The following is an 18,193-nucleotide window of genomic DNA, read 5'->3' as shown; positions in this document are numbered from 1 at the left end:
TCCATTGGCCGCCCCAAGCACCTGCTTGCTGCGCTGATGCCTGGAGCCGGCCCTGAATGGCTGTAACCAGAAATGCTAACTTCAAAGCAAGGGCCATTGTGTTCAACAATGGAAATTCACAGACTCAACCTACATTTCCTATGCATCAAAACCCACGTGGGTGAAGACACTGTTCAGCTTGGTTTCTGGAGAAGCTATAAAATGGATTTCAAGGAATGATCCTGTATCTCTGGACGGTTTGGATGCCAACAGGGTGGAAATACTGAGTGAGTGGACAGAGATCCCTAGAGTTATTCTAGGTGCCCTAACAGATTTTTGGAACTGGCAGATTACTACATCTCGGCTATCGTTTTGGATTTACAAACTTTGACTCACCTGTTAATTATTTTACCTGCTTTAACCTCTCAATAATTCTCATTTCTTTTTCTTAGCTAATCTTCAGTTTGTTTACTAGAGGATTAGCTACGAGCATTGCTTTTGGTGTAAGATCCAGAGTACCAGTTGACCTAGGGGTAAGTGACTGACCCTTTGGGGTTGGGAGTAACCTGAAGTGGTGTGATTTTTGGTTTATGTGACCATTATCACTAAGTCCAGTTTGTTGGGGTGGCAAGATAGGCTGGACAGCCCAACGGGACTGCTTGTAACTCCATGGTCAGACTAATATAGTGATCCAGGAGTTCACATTTGTTACTAGCTTGGTGAAATCTTATTATAGAACATACCACAAGTTTGACATGTCTGCCCTGTTTTCTGACAGTCTGACCTGAGATTGACACTCAGTTGTGAGCCATTCCAGACTGTGTGACACCCTTTGTCATCTACCAAAACTTCCAGTTTTGCCCTCTGATACCACCTATGATGCAGTTACGTGCAGTCAATACCAAACCCCTTGGCAAATAGGAAAATGAAAATGTGGGGACCACATAACATCTGTAGAATTGACTATCAAAGCAAATAACACTGGGGCCACTTCTCTGATAGTTCTATTCATTTCCATATTTGATTAGTTTAAACACGTACATGTATTAATTAGAAGGAAGCTACTGCAGAATCCAGGAACCTTGCTGAAGAATTTAGAGCCAGCTTACCACGTTGTATAGAGGCCCTTGACTGCAGTATTAGCACAAATGTGGAAACTCCATAGGTCTGTCTGCTTAGAGATATTTGCTTAGCTGAAAATGGCTGTTTCATTGAAATGAATGACAGATGGTATCCAGTGCTGGATAAAACTAAGAATATGCAGCTACAATATATCCTGTCATGTTGAACATACCGTACCAGTTACTGACATACCAGGCATACTACAGATACACCTTGGATGTTGTGCTGTCTGCTAACCCTTTCTGGCCAAACTAGTTACACTTGTATTTATTTTTCAGTAAGTGATTTTTTTTTTGGCATTGACTAGACCAAGGTGATAACTTGTGAATAAAACTAGCCTGAATCTGAGCAGCTGGTCCTCCATGGAGGGCTGAAGTAATAGTTTGTAGCCCCACGTAGAGGTGTTTATCTGTAAAAGGGGCTCTGTTAGGGGTAGCTTCAAGAGAGGTGTGACCTGGGGAGCGGAACACAGGACTGGGGGCTTTTGGGGTCCAATACAGGCTCTGCTACTGACTGCCTCTGTGACTTAGGGGAGGTTAGTCACCTCTATGGGCCAAATTCAAAGGGAATGTAAATGTACCTGACAGTGGTTAAAGCTGGTCCTCCCCAACAGAAGCCCGGGGAGAACAAACCGCTTCACTGCCCAGGCTGGCATAAGAGGGTTTAATTCACCTGACCTGGCACCAGAGCAAGTGAATCTGGGCCCATATTCATAACCCCCCTGGAAGACATAAACCAGCACATAAACACTGATGATTCATTCTTTTCTAGAACTTTGTCCAGTCTTGATGTAGGGCTGATAAACCAGCATCTTGCACAGGCACTAAAACTAAAAAGAACTGGATACTTTTATGGACCTGTAATGGGGCACACTCACCCCGCACTGGATGGGGAAGGGTTAACTCCTTATTGTGGGCTGAAGAAGTCACACCCCCACTTCCCTACTGGGCATGCTCCAAATGCAGTACTAGTATAAAAGGGAACAGCCTAGTTCAGTCAGGGCTGACCGCCGAGGAGGAAGGACGCACCTTGCAGAATGCAGCCCGGGAGCAGTGGGAACCCGTAACCGCGGAAGCCAGAGGCACCGAGACTCAGACAGACACCCGGCTACCTGTGGATGCACTGAGAAGCCTGGAGACCACGACAACACCTTGACTACTGCTCCAAGAGACCTGTTAGGAACTAGCTAGAGTCCTGAGGGAAGTTGGCATGTTTCGGTTGGAGTTCTGCTGACTCAGTGGTGGAACACCTCACGACTCTTAGGGCCCTGGGCCGGGACCCGGTGGAGCAGGGTGGGTCCAGGTCCCCCATCTCTGGTCACCACCTACCCATTGGCTCTGGCCACGAGGCCCATTGGTTCTGGCTGCTAGGCCTTACCGCTCTACAGATAAGGGCAACCCCATTGGCTCTGGTCACTAGGCCTTACCATCCTGTGGACAAAGGCATCTCTACTCACTGTGGGCACTAGGCCTTACAGCCCCGCAAGCGGGGTCAACTCTACTGACTCTGGCTGTTGGGCCACACAGCCCTGAGAGGCAGGGCCGTCCTATTGACTCTGGCCATTGGGCCATTCAGCCTTGAGAGGGGGCATCTGTATTGACCCTTGCCATTAGGTCTTCTAGCCCGGAGGACAAGGACAGCCGAATTGGCTTTGACCACTAGGTCATACCCTCTGGCGGCAAATTATATTGACTCTAGGCATTATACCTCACCATCCTGAGGTAGAAGGCAGCTTAGAGGAGGGGGTGCACTCACCCTGCACTGGACTGGGTTCCACCACCCCATCACAGGGCCATTAACTCCACCCAGATCAGGCACAATGCAACAGGTGGCAAGTAAGTGCCCAGCTGCCATGGAAGGACAGTGGGTGTTGGGTGCCCAACTGCCATTTGTGCCTGGGAAAAATCTCCCTCCCGTCTCATGCTGTGAATGCTCTCAGATCTCACAAGCTAAGCAAGGTGGGTCAGGGTTTGGATAGTGCACTTTCCAAGAAAACATCAGTGCCGCAGGAAGTGGAACAGATGTTGCAGGAAGTGGCTCTCTTCCTTCTGTGTCAGAACTGGAGTCAGTGCCCCCGCATGGTTTTTTTTCTTTAGTTGAGACACAAAACTAAAGTCCTGACCTCCATGGTCACTAAAGATAACATGGTTTGGTTTGGTTGGTATAATGGAGGTACTAACTACATTGTTCTGGCCAATATCCAACTCAGGTATTTGGCTCCTGCCTCCCTACATTCCCCACTGCAGTTTCAGCTGTTTACTGTATTTTTCATCCTGTCCTAAATTACTGTGCAATGTTACGGTGCTAAAAAATAAGTGCCATGATTCACCCCAGAGATAGTTGCATTTCATGATGAATAAAATGATCTCTCTCTCTCTCGATCTCCCTCTCTAGATAATATATGGGGAAGGGAGGGGCATATGCATCTATATAATCTTCATCCTTCACCTATTTCACAAGTATGTGGCGAGGCTTAATTAACTAAGCTGTATAAAGTGCTTTGAGATTTTCAGATGAAAGGTGCTACAGAAGCACAAAATATTGTTAATAACACTACCAGATCCTGAATAGTGCAGCAACAAATTGAAACTACAACACTGTTCTTTACCCCAGTTAGGTATGGCCCTTTGAGTTGTGTCAGCAGTCTTAATCGTAACGATCCCCAACAATGTAATATGAAGTCTTTCTTTTTTCAAAGTCACTTTAATTTTGTTAATACCACATAGCTCTGAGGATAAGGTCAAGCTCCCACACCATAAGTCATGCCCAGATAAGGCTAATCTCAAACGACAGCCAGTTTACAGCTGTGCATAGCTGTTCTGCAATATTTGTTCTGTGTTTAGGCAGTTTCTCTATAGACTGCTTGGACGTGTAGCATAGTAAAAATGACCAATGGGATTTGGGACCAATATTGTGCATGTTGGATTGACAACCCTAGAGTCCTCTGTTTCTCCAGGGATCAGGTGCAGCATGGGGAGTAAAGTGTAAACTTCCCCATATGACTCCACCCATATGCCTCTACCCTGACCTGGAGTGATCACCTCTGGGAGTGACAGGTGGCATTGATCTCCAAGTCCATTCACTCCATGGCCTCTCTGCTGCTAAGATATGTTGGGCTGTTTGCTAGGAACTGGTCTGGGACACATAATTTGTTCCACACAGATCCCAAAGCCAGGGTAATAACTTTTAGTCATGATTAAGCTGGGCTGGATTTGAACCAGCCAGAGTTTCTTTATTCCACTGCTAGAATCTGAGCCAACTACTCCCCCCAAATTCAGCCTGTCATTAAATAGAAGTGGTAGGAACGCTGACACATATTGTAATAACGTTTTCTCAAATCCAGAACTGCTCCCAAGTAGCATGTAACAGAACAGCCAGATCCCCCCAGCAGAGACTTTGCATAGAGTTATGCCCACAAATGTAAAAGCATAGATGAGCTACATAAAAATACAGCAGAATAGTCATGCATAAAAAATGCACAGTGCGGGGTGTGAAGGAACTATGAGGAGGGTCAGTGCGTGTCTCTTCTACAACTTCTTACCGCATTTGTGTGCTTGCAGACTGAATCAACAGAAGCAAACATTGATGCAGTCAGCAAGGATCACTCTCAAGGGACAAAGCTTATACAGTAACAAGAAATCAAAACTCCTTCCCCTGATTCCCTTTCCAAGGGGAGGTGTAAGCTGAGCTGAAGTTAGGCCCTTGTTTATTGGGGAGCAGACAGATCGTGCCCCTGCACCATGTCCCCTTAGTATGCAGGACCACTGAATTTGGAGGGGGGCTCGGTTGAGCTAAACTGTGACCTCCCCTGTAAAGCCCTTTGCTTAGGATCTCATCTGCCCGCTGCTGTATTCCAGATGCAGTGAGTCACCACTCACCCAGACTCCAATGGGGCATGCCTGCTTGGGGCTGGGGGATCTCCAGGGGGACAGAGGACAATAGGGGAGGTGTCCAGTACTGGGATGTGCACTTGTGGAGGGTCTGGGAGCTAGTGGATGGGTATGTCCTGTCAGCAGGAGGAGGGGCACAAGTGCTGTTGTGATAAAGTGACAGGAGCCCGGGTTCCCCTCAAGCTCTATTAGCATCAAGCAGCTTGTGTTTCACACTGTGTGTCACTGGGGCAATTACAGTCACGCCAGCCCTTCAACCTGTCACTGATGGGCTGGGGCCTCCTCCACCCTGGGGCCTCCTGCCCCTACCAGTTTTGCCTGCACCAGCCCTGATGAGCTAACTTAGTGCGAGTGACCGACCCCACTGCCCCAAACCTACTGCAGGATGCTGCAGATCACCATTTCCCCAGCCCGATGGACTTCTGCCTCATCCTGCTTTCCTAGCTCACCCCCACAGACTTCCATAACCTTCCAACCTGACTTCACTGGGAGTTTGGGGTGCATGAGGACCACAGGCTGGTTCCTTAGATCTGCTTCCCCTCTCACTGGATGTAGGTAGGCGGGAGACAGAACACTGCCAGGTATCAACCGGCCTTCCTAGGGCCAAATTCTGCCACCCTTGCTCACGCCGATTCATCCCTCACACTGCAGATAGCCTCCCTGTAAGTCAATGGGTATTCTTGCGGAGTGAGAGATTACTCAGCATTAGAGTGGCAGAACCTGGCCCCTCGTCATTAGTGTTCCTCATCTGCCCTTTGTCATTGCATGCAAGGCCTTGCACTGACTGTGTTTGTTCAGACCAACCAGGATGATACAGTCACGTATTTGTCGCCTCAGCCTGAAACACGGGTGGAGGGTTCCTTGCAGCTGAGTCAGGCTCCCAGTGCACATAAAAGAAAAAAAAGGGCGAACGCAACTGAGTCCCAAATCTTGCAGAGCTTTCCAGATGAGTTGGCATGGAAGCATGCATTTGGGAGACTTTGGTCTCTAATCGGAGGCAACGGGTGGGGGTTTGTTTGGGGTATTAGGGTGTGATCCAAAGCCAGTAGAAAGACTATTTTGGACTTCACTGAGCTTTGGATCGGGCCCACATTGAATAAAGACCTCAGATCTTGGATAATTGTTTGGTACCAATGGTCAGTTTAAAAAGTTATGGGGAGTTAAGGAAAATGGTAAATATCCCCCCACACCCCACCAAGCAACTGGTAACTGTGACTTACTCTCACTAAGGGCCATTCCATCCATTTCAGCTGCCTTGAAAGGCCAAGGGATGAGAATTATCAGCTAAAACACACCAGCCCAAATTCTGCCCTCAGTTCCTTCCACAAAACCCCACTGAAGTCAATAGTGCAACTAAAGGCAGAATTAATCTCTATGTGGTTTCTTCCCATGCAATAATCCTAGCAGAGGGGAGGGTCAGCATAAGCCCCTTATCTACCCGCACCAATGGACACATGCTTCTGCTGTGCCTTTGTAGCACTGCCCATGAACAGGCATCAGCATTTTCCTATTTTAGTAGTGAAGGAATAACTTTGTGCTACACTCAGCGTGTCTCAAAGCGGAAGCAGCTTGACATTGGCCTTGAAATCCACAGACAGCTTGTCACCCCGCTTGAAACCCTGAACACTTTACAATAAGTGGAAGTCGATTTGTAATGGAATCCCCTTTTGAAGTGCCATAGGCCCTCCATGTGACCACCAGATTGGTTTGGTGTTATTAATGTCACTGCAATAAATACCAACAAGAATTGTCAGCATTGGTCCCGTATCAGAACATATTGCCCCACTTTTCTTTCACCACATGTCTTTGCAGTTCTGTTTGCTGTCCCTATCAGTCATCAGAAGAGAGCTTAGGGACAAACTTTTTGCCTAGGTGAGTAGCTATGTAATAAAAGCCGGACATCATGGCAGCTGTGGCATCGACAATGAGTGAGCAAGTGCCGCCAACTCCAGCGGCCATATCTTTGAGGACAATGGGAACGGCACAGAGCGTGTCCAAGGGGAAAGCCAGAATATGAAGGAAGAGTCCAATGGGGACGCTGAGAATCCTGTAGATGAGGCTCAGGGTGTTCTGGAAGATCCGGACAAAGCCCATGATGATGTTTGCTGCAACCTTGGCCACGTCCCTGGGGATGTTCACCAGCACTGTGCCGATTTCTTTGCCATAGGACACCACTCCGTTCCATAAGCTGTAGAGTCCGCCCATTGCAGTGTTGCTGAGCTGCTTGACGACATACCACAGGAAATAACACGTGTATCTCACCACCTCCACCAACACATAGCCGATGATTCTCAGCAGCTTGGTGAAAGGGGCCGCAATGATGCCGGCTACTCTTTTCAGCAGGCTGCTCTCTTCGCGCTTGTGCCAGCCGACTCTCCCGGCCGTAGTTTGCACTATGGACTCTTCAGACTGGATCTGGTTTATGGTTTGCAATATAGCTTCCATTTTCTCCTGGCTTTGGCTGCCTCCCCCACAATTGCTCTTAAACAAGTGAGCTCCTGAAGGAAGCTGCTTCTCCAGCTCTTGCACAGACAGGTCTTCTATACTGTTTTCACCACTCGGACGTTTCAGAAAGCCCACAGACCATACCTCTGGAGCATCACAGCAAGCTGCCAGCCAGAGAAACTCTGGTATGGACACCTTGTCTTTAACTCTGAGGCTGGATGGAACAGCACCTGCAACAAGATACAGGCGAGCCCCGTTTTCACAATGTGGGGCCAAAGCTTGCTCTACTATATTCTCGACGTCCTTGTGCCAGCTTTCACTGAGAGAGGGAGTCATAGGGACAGCATTAGTAAGGGTGTATGTGGCTAGCTGGAAATCATCTTCATTGAGGGAACTGGGGTTTAGCTGCCCTCTCTCATAACCAGAGTCCACATAGTCTGTGGTCAGGGCTTGGTTTGCTCCAAGGTTGTTCACTGAGCCAACAGCAACAGCTTCATGCACCATTTCCTCCAAGTCATTTCCAGGATCATCTATCTGAGACACAAAAGAGAACAATTACTGGATGCGGCTTACCTTGCTGCACACTATGAAGCTACATTCAAAATATGCATGGAAATGCACTTATGCACTTATAGCTCACCCACTGCAACAGATGATATGAATCCATCCATCTTTTCTATTTTTCCTGTAGCTCTTCAGATTAATAGATATATGGCCAGAAGGGATTTTGATGATCTAGTCTGACCTCCTGCATAACACAGGTCATACCATTTCACCCAGTAATTCCTGCATCAAGCCTGTTATTTGTGGTTGAGCTGGACTACAGTATATATTTTAGAAAGCACCCCGTCCTAATTTAAAGACTTCAGATGATGGAGAATGGAGCACATCACTTGGGTGCAGCAGACAGCATTCAGAGCCTGTATGTCCCCAGCTATTCTATGGGATCAGTGCAGTAGGTGTGGTAAACTCATTTTTGTAATTCCTGTACTAGAACTCTTAGCTAGTAATTCCTGAACCAGACATTCTTGCATGGAGTCTTACGTGGAGTGACAATGGAATCATGCAAGCAAATTAACAAGCCGTCTGAGCAGGAACACAGAGTACTGAGCGTAGTCGAAGCAATGTCTGCCCTGTTCTTTCCCAGGATACGACAGCTCTATCTGTTCATCAGTCATTCTTTCTTGACACGTCCTACATCCTTCTTTTGGAAATTTAAACTGCATGGTCCAAAGTCTGTCCCAAATCACGCCCTAGGCAGCCCGAATGGCCAGGTGTCTTTTGTATTTAGACAGGCTTACTTGGGCAGGATGGTTCCAACAGTTTGTGATCTTAGCATCTTATACACGTGTTGCATCATCTGTCTCTTATTTCATTTCTTAATTGACTTATTTAACCTATAAGTATTGTACATAAAACATAGGAATTGCCATAGGGATCAGATCGCTGGTCTCTTTAGACCAGTATCCAAAAGTGCCCAGATGCTTCAGAAGAAAGTGCAAGAAGCTCCATGGAAGGCTGATATGGGGTAATTTTCCCCCACCCCTCCCCGAGTGTCTCACTCTTACCCTTAATAGTCAGAGATTGGCTTAAACTCAGACGAATAAAGTTTTATATTCTTTCCAAAATTTGTATTAGCATTAGCTATTACAGGTAGGTGTTCCTGTTATCCATATAAATGTCCAATCCCTCTTTCAATCTTGCTAAATTCTTGCTCCTCAGTGACATCCTGTGGCAATGAGTTCCACTGTCTAATTGCAGGTTATGTGAAAGTTTCTTTTATCATTTTTGAATGTGCCACCTTTCAACATAATTGAATGTCCCCTTGTTCTTGTGTTATGAGGCAGGCAGAAGAGAAGTTCCTGCTGTACTTTCTCTAGGCTATTCATTATTTTATATACTTTTATCATGTCCCCCTTTATTCATCTCCTCTCTAAGGTAAACAACCCTAATCTTTTCAATCTCTCTTCATATGAGCATTTTTTCAGGCCCTTGATCATTCTTGTTGCCATTGTCTGACACCTAGTAGTTCTGCAATGTCCTTTTTGGAGACCAATACACACTGTTACAGATTAGGCCATATGACTCATTTTGATGCAGTATAATATTTTCTGTATTATTGTCATCCTGTTCTTCATGCAACCTAACATCTTGTTTGCTTTTCTGATTGCAGCCTTGGTCATGGGCAGAAGTCCTCACTAAGTTGTCCCCAGTATACCCAGGCCTCTTTCCTGTGATGAATTTTGTATATGAATGGAATGATAGAGACAACACATAGACTCCATCATGTGTCATTACCAAACAGTGAGGGGTACTGTATACAGAACATGTGGCATGAACTTAATTTTCCAAGCACAGCAGTTTGTGAATGCAAAACTTCATAGTTACGAATCAGGTAGCTATGTGCAGCTGAGTATGTAGGCCGCCAATTGTCTGCTTTAGATGTGCAGCTGCAGCTACAGGATTTGGGGTTCAGTTCACTTTGAACATTTGGTCATTTGTTCCAAGGGTAAAAATATCAGAGCAGGCAGTTTATGCTGCAACTGTCAACACTGGCAACCAGCAACATTTCTTTCCTTGATGCCTCCCACTATTATTAGTCTTTTCATGCAGCCGTTATATTTGACACAACCTCCAAGTGCTGCGAGTGCTCTCTTTCTCTTTAACGGAGCTCCAGGAAGGCTGTCTCCAGCACCATTTCAAACGCAGATACAGGCACTGTTGCAGAACTCTCGTGGGCTGTAACCCAGTCAAAATGAAGTTGCGCTCATTTAGTGTGCGGACACCTATAGCTGTCTTTGGCACTTGCCTGGCCCCCATTACCAGAGTATCTGGCACCTCACAAGCTTTAATGTAATCTCAGTCTTTTTCAGGTCCCTTCTTGAGATCTGAAGAAGAGCTCTGTGAAGCTGGAAAGCTTCTCTCTTCTACCAACAGACGTTGCTCCAATAAAAGATATTTCCTCACCCACCTCGTCTCTCTCATATCCTTCAACAACGCTACAAACAATATTTAATGTACTTATCCTCACAACACCCCAGTGAAGGAGCTACCATTTTACAGGCTGGGAACCAGTCTAATAGGGTTGAGAGTTTAGACTGCATGCTTACATTTTCTTTTCTTTTGATAACCACTCTGACTTTTTGCCTATCACTTATAATCACTTAAAATCTATCTTTTGTAGTCAATACATGTGTTTAACTGTTTATCTTTACCAGTGAGTTTGCCTGAAGTGTTTGGAAATCTGCTCAGATTTACAAAGGCTGGTGTATGTCCACTTTCCATTGATGAAGTGGTGAACCAATTAATAAACGTGCACTGCTTGTCTTGAGCAGTGCAAGATGGTATATTCCTGAGGTACAAGGCTTGGAGCTGGGGGGATTTGGCTGGTGCCTTTCTCTGTGTGATTCATGAGTGGCTCTGGGAACATTCATGCAATCTAGCTGGGTGTGGGGCTCCACATGAGGTTGTGCTGAATGATAACAGTGCCTGGAGGGGTTTGCTACTTGTCACTATCAAAGCTCTGTGAGACACAGCCCAGAATGGAGAGTTAAGGGGGCACAGCAGTCCCACTGTTCCAGGCTGCACCCCAGTGATCCCGTCACACACTTCCAAAGTAAAGTAAGGCTATTTTAATGCTGAATAACAGCATCCACACAGGGGATTTAATACAGTTTAACAAATCCACTTCAAAGTCACATGTTTAGTTAATTTGGACTAACTTTCCTGGATGTTCCTGTGTATATAAGCCTTAGTGACTTTCCCAGGGTCACACAGGAAGTCTGTGGCAGAGCAGGGAATTGAACCAGGGCCTGCTAGCACACAAACCACTGGACCATCCTTCTTCTCTATAAATATATTCCATTAAAAATCCTGACTGCTGGATCACTGCACATCGCATGGCTAACCAAATGTGATAAATGAAGGGAAGGGGTAGGTCCCTTTTATGGACACCCACCCAGCCAGTAGCTATAAAATCCCTCTGAGTAGCTGTTCTCTAATTGCTCTACCTGTAAAGGGTTACAAAGTTTCACTGCTATGCATAGGTAAAAGGAAGTGAGTGGGTACCTGGCCAAAAGAGCCAATGGGAAGGCTAGAACTTAAAAAAATGGATACAAGACTCCCCTTTTCTTTGTCTGTGGTTGATCTCCTAGAGAGAAGGGACAGAGCAGCTATGCTGTGAGAAGCTTTGGGACAGGTATGAAAAATCATCAGTATCATACCTAGAAACTACTCATTTAAAACCCCAGATGTGTAAGTAGATCAGGAAATGTCTAGGAAGATGAGATTAGGTTTATTTATTTTAATTTTTTATGGCTTGTGGATTCCTCTGTGCTAACCACAGGTGCTTTTGTTTTGCTTGTAACCTTTAAGCTGGACCTCAAGAAACTATTCTTGATGCTTAATCCTTGTAGTTGCTCTTTTTAAATCTAGCAGTAGCCTGAGTTCCCAGATGTATTTTCTTCCTTTTGTTTTTTTTTTTTATAAAATTTACCTTTTTTAAGAATAGAACTGGATTTTTGTGTGCTAAGGGGTTTGTGCGTATGTTGTTTAATTAGCTGGTGACAACAGCTGATTTCTTTTGTTTTCTTTCTCAGCTTTTCTCCGGAGGGGTGTGGGTGAAAGGACTTGAAGATACCCCACAGGAAGGAATTCCCAAGTGCACCTTCCTGGGCTCTCAAAGGGGTTCTGCACTTGGGTGGTGGCAGCATCTACCAATCCAAGGTCAGAGAAAAGCTGTAACTTTGGGAGTTTAATACAAGCCTGGAGTGGCCAGTATTAATTTTTAGAATCCTTGCGGGTCTGCACTCGAAGGGCCAGAGTGGAGAATTAGCCTTGACATGTTTTTTGTTTATTTGTTTGTTTGTTTTTGTTTTTTTCAGTAAGACTTTTTAATGCTTTACAGGTAGAACAATTAGAGAACAGCTACTCTGAGGGATTTTATAGCTACTGGCTGGCTGTCCATAAAAGGGAGCTACCCGCCTCCCCCCCACACACACACTTCATTTATCACATCAACAGTGGAAGCTATTGACATTCCTTTTATGTCACATCAAATTATTACCTCTGTGCTACTTTTGGCAAATATTTCTCATACATCCCAGAAGAAGCAGACATGTTACACTGGAGGAGCCAAGTGACGATCCAAGTTATATCATGATCTATTACAAAATTTCATGGGATAGCTCTTAGTCGCTCCAGAGTAAAAAAGAAGTTGCTGTGTGATACTTCACTATATCTGTGTGCGTACCTATGCACATAACTGTGTTCATGCATGTTTAGCGGTCACATCTGGGTGCATATGGCTGTGTACATGTCACTCATGAAATGACTTAGATGATAACTGGTGTCACCACTTTTCTAGAGGTGCTAGAGGGCCGTGTGCTGTGCAGATTCCCTTAGGAGCCCCAGTCTGACTCAGCATCGCACAGAACAATCTCGAATATCATCACTATTCGTCTTCACTTTCTACCTGCATGACTCATTGTCAGAGCGAGTGCTAGGCATAAGCAGACAAAGCAATTGCTTAGAGCCCTGAGCAACTCAATGGGGCCCCTTATTTGCTTTTTATTATGTGTGGTGTGTGTGTGGAGGCCCCCAATGTGTTAGCACCACCTCTGCTCACTGCTGCATCTTTGTTTGCTTATTTCTGGAGAGACAGAGGTCTGATCTGCAGTGCACTGCAGCCCTATACTGGTAAAATTATGTTGCGCAGGGGTGTGAAAAATCCACCAAACTTCTCCTGCCAACATAGCTACAGCCTCTTGGGGAGGTGGATTAACTACACTGGTGGGAAAGCTCTCTCCCATCAGCGTAGAGCGTCTTCATTAAAGCGCTACGTGGCGCAGCTGCAGCGTTTTAAGTGTAGACTTGCCCAGACAGTTGTAGAAAAATCCACTCACTTGCTCCTCAGTGTTTTGATTCTTAGCACTGATTTTCCAATTACAGGTCTATTTGCCAGTTTGTGGAAGGTGTTTTTCTTCACTTCCTGTCCTAAACAACCGTGTAATGTTGCCACACAGTAGTAATCAGTTGCTTTCTTCCACCATGGAGGTGGCTGCATTTCAGAGATTGTTGAATGGGATGCCTGTATATATGGTAGTTGTAAAGTGAAAAACCTGGTATGTGATCACATAATTAAAGACTGTATCATGATGCATGTGTACAAAGCAGGGTGTGTGTGTATTAAGGTTGCACAGGCAACTTAAATTCTGGCATTTCCTAACTTTTGAGTATTTGACTTTGCACCTTTAGCACTTTCTTAGTACATTATGTAATGTATGGCAGTACCACCTAGGGGACTCAACCAGGGCAAGGTCCTATTGTGCTAGACACTGTATAAACATATAGTTCATGACATCCCCTGCCCCAGAAAACGTATAGTCCAAACCCAAGACATAAGAGAAGGATGAAACAAGTGAGCAAGGAGGGGAGGACAGGGGAACAAAAATAATAGGGTGCTTTTGCATTGCCTAGCTATGTGCAGAATTTATGGCAAGATCTTGTAGTGCTTTAATGGAAAGTACCATGAGAATTGCTTCAATACTACACTGCAATCCCTTCTCAGGCACAGCTCCCACCAGTGTTAAAGATCAGATCCTTGGGTCTCCGTTAAAGCATTGCTTTTCAAGGATTTCCATAGATAAGGCTTTTTGTCTGGCAATCTCTGTTCCTTGATTAAGCTGTTGTTGGTATTGGGGAAGCTGCTTTGTCTATACTGACCTAGATCCATATTTGTGTTTAAATGCTCCAGTCTTTTAAATAGGAACAACAGTTTTGATTTACGGAACATTTGGAGGTTGAAAACTAAAAGCAAACCAAAACAACAAGCAAAAGTGAAGGGAATGGGCCTTTTAAATACAGGCAAATGGATCTGGTTAGACAGAGAGTGCAAACTGGATTTCTCTGGTCTAGCACATTTCACAGCAGCTCAGTACAGGGAAGAAAAATCTAAAGCTCCTCCTTTATCTCACATCATCATTGATCAAAATCAAGCAGGGCTCACTGGGGCCAGATTCTGATCTCACAGACACTGATGCAAAGCTGGAATAACTCCATAGCAGTCAGTGGTGTTACACTGTGTGAAGTCAGAGCAGCTAAGAGTATCAGAGGGGTAGCCGTGTTAGTCTGTATCCACAAAAACAATGAGGAGTCCGCTGCCATCTTAAAGACTAACAGATTTATTTGGGCGTAAGCTTTCATGGGTAAAAAAACACTTTATTTCAAGCCCTGAGTTTTGGGTATATAGTAGAACCTCGGAGTTACGAACACCAGGGATACGAACTGACCAGTCAACCACCACGTCATTTGGAACCGGAAATATGCAATCAGGCAGCAAAGACAAAAAATTTTTAAAAAGGAAATACTGTATAGTACAGTACTGTGTTAAACCTAAACTACTACAAAAATAAAGGGAAAGTGTAAAAAAAAAAGATTTGACAAGGTAAAGAAACTGTTTAACAGTTTCTGTGTTTAATTTAAATGAAGATGGTTAAAAGCAGCATTTTTCTTCTGTATATTAACATTTCAAAGTTGTGTTAAGTCAATGTTCAGTTGTAAACTTTTGAAAGACCAACCATAACAATTTGTTCAGAGTTACAAACAACCTCCATTCCCGAAGTTCTACTTATTATAAAATAGTGACTGGCCCAGGTAATTCAGTGTATAATGCACAGGGATGCAGTGGTTTCTCAAATTGCTGCACTTGCTCAGGAATGACAGGTCTATAATCGGGGCTGATGAGAAGAGTGGACCAAGGGGAAGACCCCTGTGAAAGTGACTAGATTTTTGAAACAGGAAACCTAAATATTGTGGCAAGGAAGTTTTAGCAGCTGGGAGTGAGGCCGGTCACTGGGTAACAAGGAGGTTTGGCTGCTGAGTGGATGCGTGTTTGGGGAGGGGGTGGGTGGCTGGGAGAAGGGGATAAGAGGGCTTGACCACTGGGTGCAGGAACAAATTCAAGGTGCTTAGCGTGAGGTATGTAGGAGGCCTGGATGCTTGAAAGAGGGGACACAGGGAGATATGGCAGCAGGAAGTAAGGGTCAGGCTGGGTACACTTGTGCCTGGCTGGGGCAGGAGGGCTCGGCAGCTGGGCAGGGCATCTTCCTTGTTGCTGTGTTCTGCTGCCTATGTGACACAGTTGGCAGATGTTGTTCTCTTGTCTAGGTCCTTTTGAACCCACAACTATTAAAGATTCCTATGCATTATTCAGCTTGGTAATTACATGGCTTTAAAGAGGCTTTTCTCTTTTTCAGGTGGCAGGTGGCCACCTTTGACAGGCGGCTGTGTAAAATGGAACAAACGCTAGATGAACGGCAACAATGAACACCGGCTACAGTGACAGAGAGGAAGGATGAGCTTGTGGCTAAGACAGGGCCGCAGGATAGCCAGGGGGCGCTGGAAAAGTTTTTATAGTGGGGGTGCTGAGAGCCATTGAACCAAACTGCAAACCCTGTATATAATGGAAACCTCTTCAAGCCAGGGGGTGCGGCAGCACCCCCAGCACCCCTAGCTCCAGCACCTATAAGAAGAGCTGGGTTCAATTCTAGTACTTTCAGTGTGACTTTGGGCACGTCATTCAGTCTCTGTGTGCCTCAGTTCCCCATCTGGAAAATGAGGCAAATAGCAAGTCCCTTTGTATTTGGATTGTAAGCTCTTTGGGGCAGGGGCTGTCTCTTATTGTATGTTTGTACAGTGCCTAGCACAAAGGAGCCAAGATTTTAGATGGGGCCTCTAGGTGCTACTCTAGTACAAATAATAATTGTCATTGCTGAGTGGTCACCCTTAATATGCGCCAGATTTGCTTTAGCTGAATAGATCAGGTTATGTGCAGTATTATCCTACACTTACTAGTGAAATACCTTGAATACTGCAAATACCAAAGTAAAGTTTTTTAGCTCTCTTAGGCCACTGGTAAGGATTTAAGGGTGAGCACTAAAACATAACAAGGAGTCAGCTAACCATGCAAAGTGTCAGTATAGACAAGAGCAACGGACACTCAGGTAACATTTTTTTAACTGAATTCCCCTGCCTTGACTGAAAACTTTCATAGTGTAGGGCACTATGCTACACCTCTTTCCAGCTACAGTATCCACAACAGAGGGACACAAAGAACTGCCATAGCGTCAACTGTGTGAATCACAAATGTGTGTTTTAGTCCAGTGCAATGAAGTTAATGAGCACTTATCAGCTACTGGATCGGTGCTGGCAACAGAACAAACATCAACTTGTCACTGAAACTTTTAACCCTATGAGCCACAGCCAGTGTGTCCCTCTGTGTTGTGTAATAACTACTAGGTAGCTAGCTGGATAGTTTGCAGTGTTATGGTTGTGTTGGTCCCAGGATATGAGAGAGACAAGGTGGGTGAGGTAATATCTTTTATTGGGCCAACTTCTTGGAAGAGACAAGCTTCTGAGCTTCACAGAGCTCTGACAGACCTGAAGAAGACCTCTGTGAAGCTTGAAAGCTTGTCTCTTCCACTAACAGCAGCTGGGCCAATAAAAGATATTACCTCATCCACCTTGTCTCTCTCAGATAGACAGACAGATCTGGTGGTTTAAAGGGTGAAATCCTTCCTTTTCTTGTTCTTTCTTTCTTTCTTATTCCACTTTGGATGCAATGCCTTTCAGTTTTCATTGTAAGCACTTTGGGACAAGAGACCATGGATTTGTCCAGGGCTGAACCCAAGAATAAATACTATTTCTAATACATTAGTGTCTAGAAGGATTTCACAGCTCCCTGACTTCTTTGTAAAATTCCATCCCCCACAGTCCAGGATAACTACATGCCGTAACTCTTGAGAAGATTTGCTTGACAGCTATTGGGGAGATTGACTTACCTGCGGTTCAACCAGCCAGCTCTCCTTCCCTCTCTGAGCTGCTTTTGTGTATTTAAAAGCGGAATAAAGAGGGGTCTTGTCCTCCGTGCTGTAGAGCGTTGCGAAGCGTGGCTCTTTGTTGTACTGCTGACAGATTTTCACATGGAAAGACTCCGTAAATCCTTCTGGTGGGGTTTCTCCATAAAAGAACTCATTGCATTCGGCAAAGCCAGCTTCATCCACTCCAACAACCCTGCCCTGGGAAAAGCCAGGGAAAGCAAAGATGCAAAGTGAAAATAAAATTGACATCTTCATGGTCCACTGCCTGGAACCGAGAGAAGCCCTGTCTGTCTCTGCTGGATACGATGCAGGACCTGTGCTCTGCGTAATGCACTGCAGTGAAGCCAGAAAGCGACTGGAATCTGGGTGTAGTGTACAAGGGAAATGAAATATGAAACCGCAGCCGTTCCCTGCAGGGAGTGAGAGCTTACTGCATAGAGCGCATTATGAAACTGAACACGTGCAGGGCTCTGCTGACACACGCCACACAAACAAATGACATGGGCACCAGATCGCTCCCAACGCTCAGAGCTCAGGGCTAATTCAGTGCAGGAGGGAGCTCAATAACTGTTCTGGTTTCTTTGTTGCCCATCATCAGCTGACCGGGCTGGATCTCTGCTCAGAGCCACAGGATGTGTGGAGGAGGAATTCTCTCCGGGGCTCCAAAGGGGCTGGGGCAGTTCACTGCCAACCCCAGCACCCCTGAAAGGGGGTAGGTAGCATGCCCTCTCCAGCCACATGCTGGCTATTGTGTAGAGAGTTAGCAGGGTCTTGGCACTACCTGGAGCCGACTCCTCTTTGTCACTTTCGGGGTGGCTATCCCTCAAAAGCTACTAGTGACCTGTGAGTATGATGCTCCCCAGCCATGTTATGCATGGC

At 45.5% G+C, this 18,193-nt stretch overlaps 1 protein-coding gene across 1 annotated transcript; it reads right to left on the bottom strand.

The window, feature by feature from the left end:
- Positions 1-4,619: 4,619 nt before the first annotated feature.
- ENDOD1 (endonuclease domain containing 1) lies at positions 4,620-17,619 on the bottom strand. The gene is made up of 2 exons (XM_024217149.3): positions 17,276-17,619; positions 4,620-7,970 (listed from the first exon to the last, which is right to left on the bottom strand). Exons 1-2 carry the CDS (start codon positions 17,567-17,569, stop codon positions 6,822-6,824), a joined length of 1,443 nt encoding a protein of 480 aa, XP_024072917.2. The 5' UTR covers positions 17,570-17,619; the 3' UTR covers positions 4,620-6,821.
- Between the last annotated feature and the right edge of the window lie 574 nt (positions 17,620-18,193).

This window comes from Terrapene carolina, unplaced genomic scaffold (assembly GCF_002925995.2).
Source record: "Terrapene carolina triunguis isolate 2854851 unplaced genomic scaffold, T_m_triunguis-2.0 Scaffold97, whole genome shotgun sequence".
Classification (NCBI taxonomy): domain Eukaryota; kingdom Metazoa; phylum Chordata; order Testudines; family Emydidae; genus Terrapene; species Terrapene triunguis.
Note: the sequence above shows the minus strand (reverse complement) of the source record. Positions and strands in the feature narration are given on the sequence as shown.

Bases quoted from the DNA above. Each gene is read 5' to 3' on its own strand.
- ENDOD1 (XM_024217149.3), bottom strand. From the start codon at position 17,569: ATGAAGATGTCAATTTTATTTTCACTTTGCATCTTTGCTTTCCCTGGC. The intron at 7,971-17,275 runs GTAAGTCAATCT...TTTGTGTCTCAG, and splicing joins GCTGGCTGGTTGAACCGCAG to ATAGATGATCCTGGAAATGA.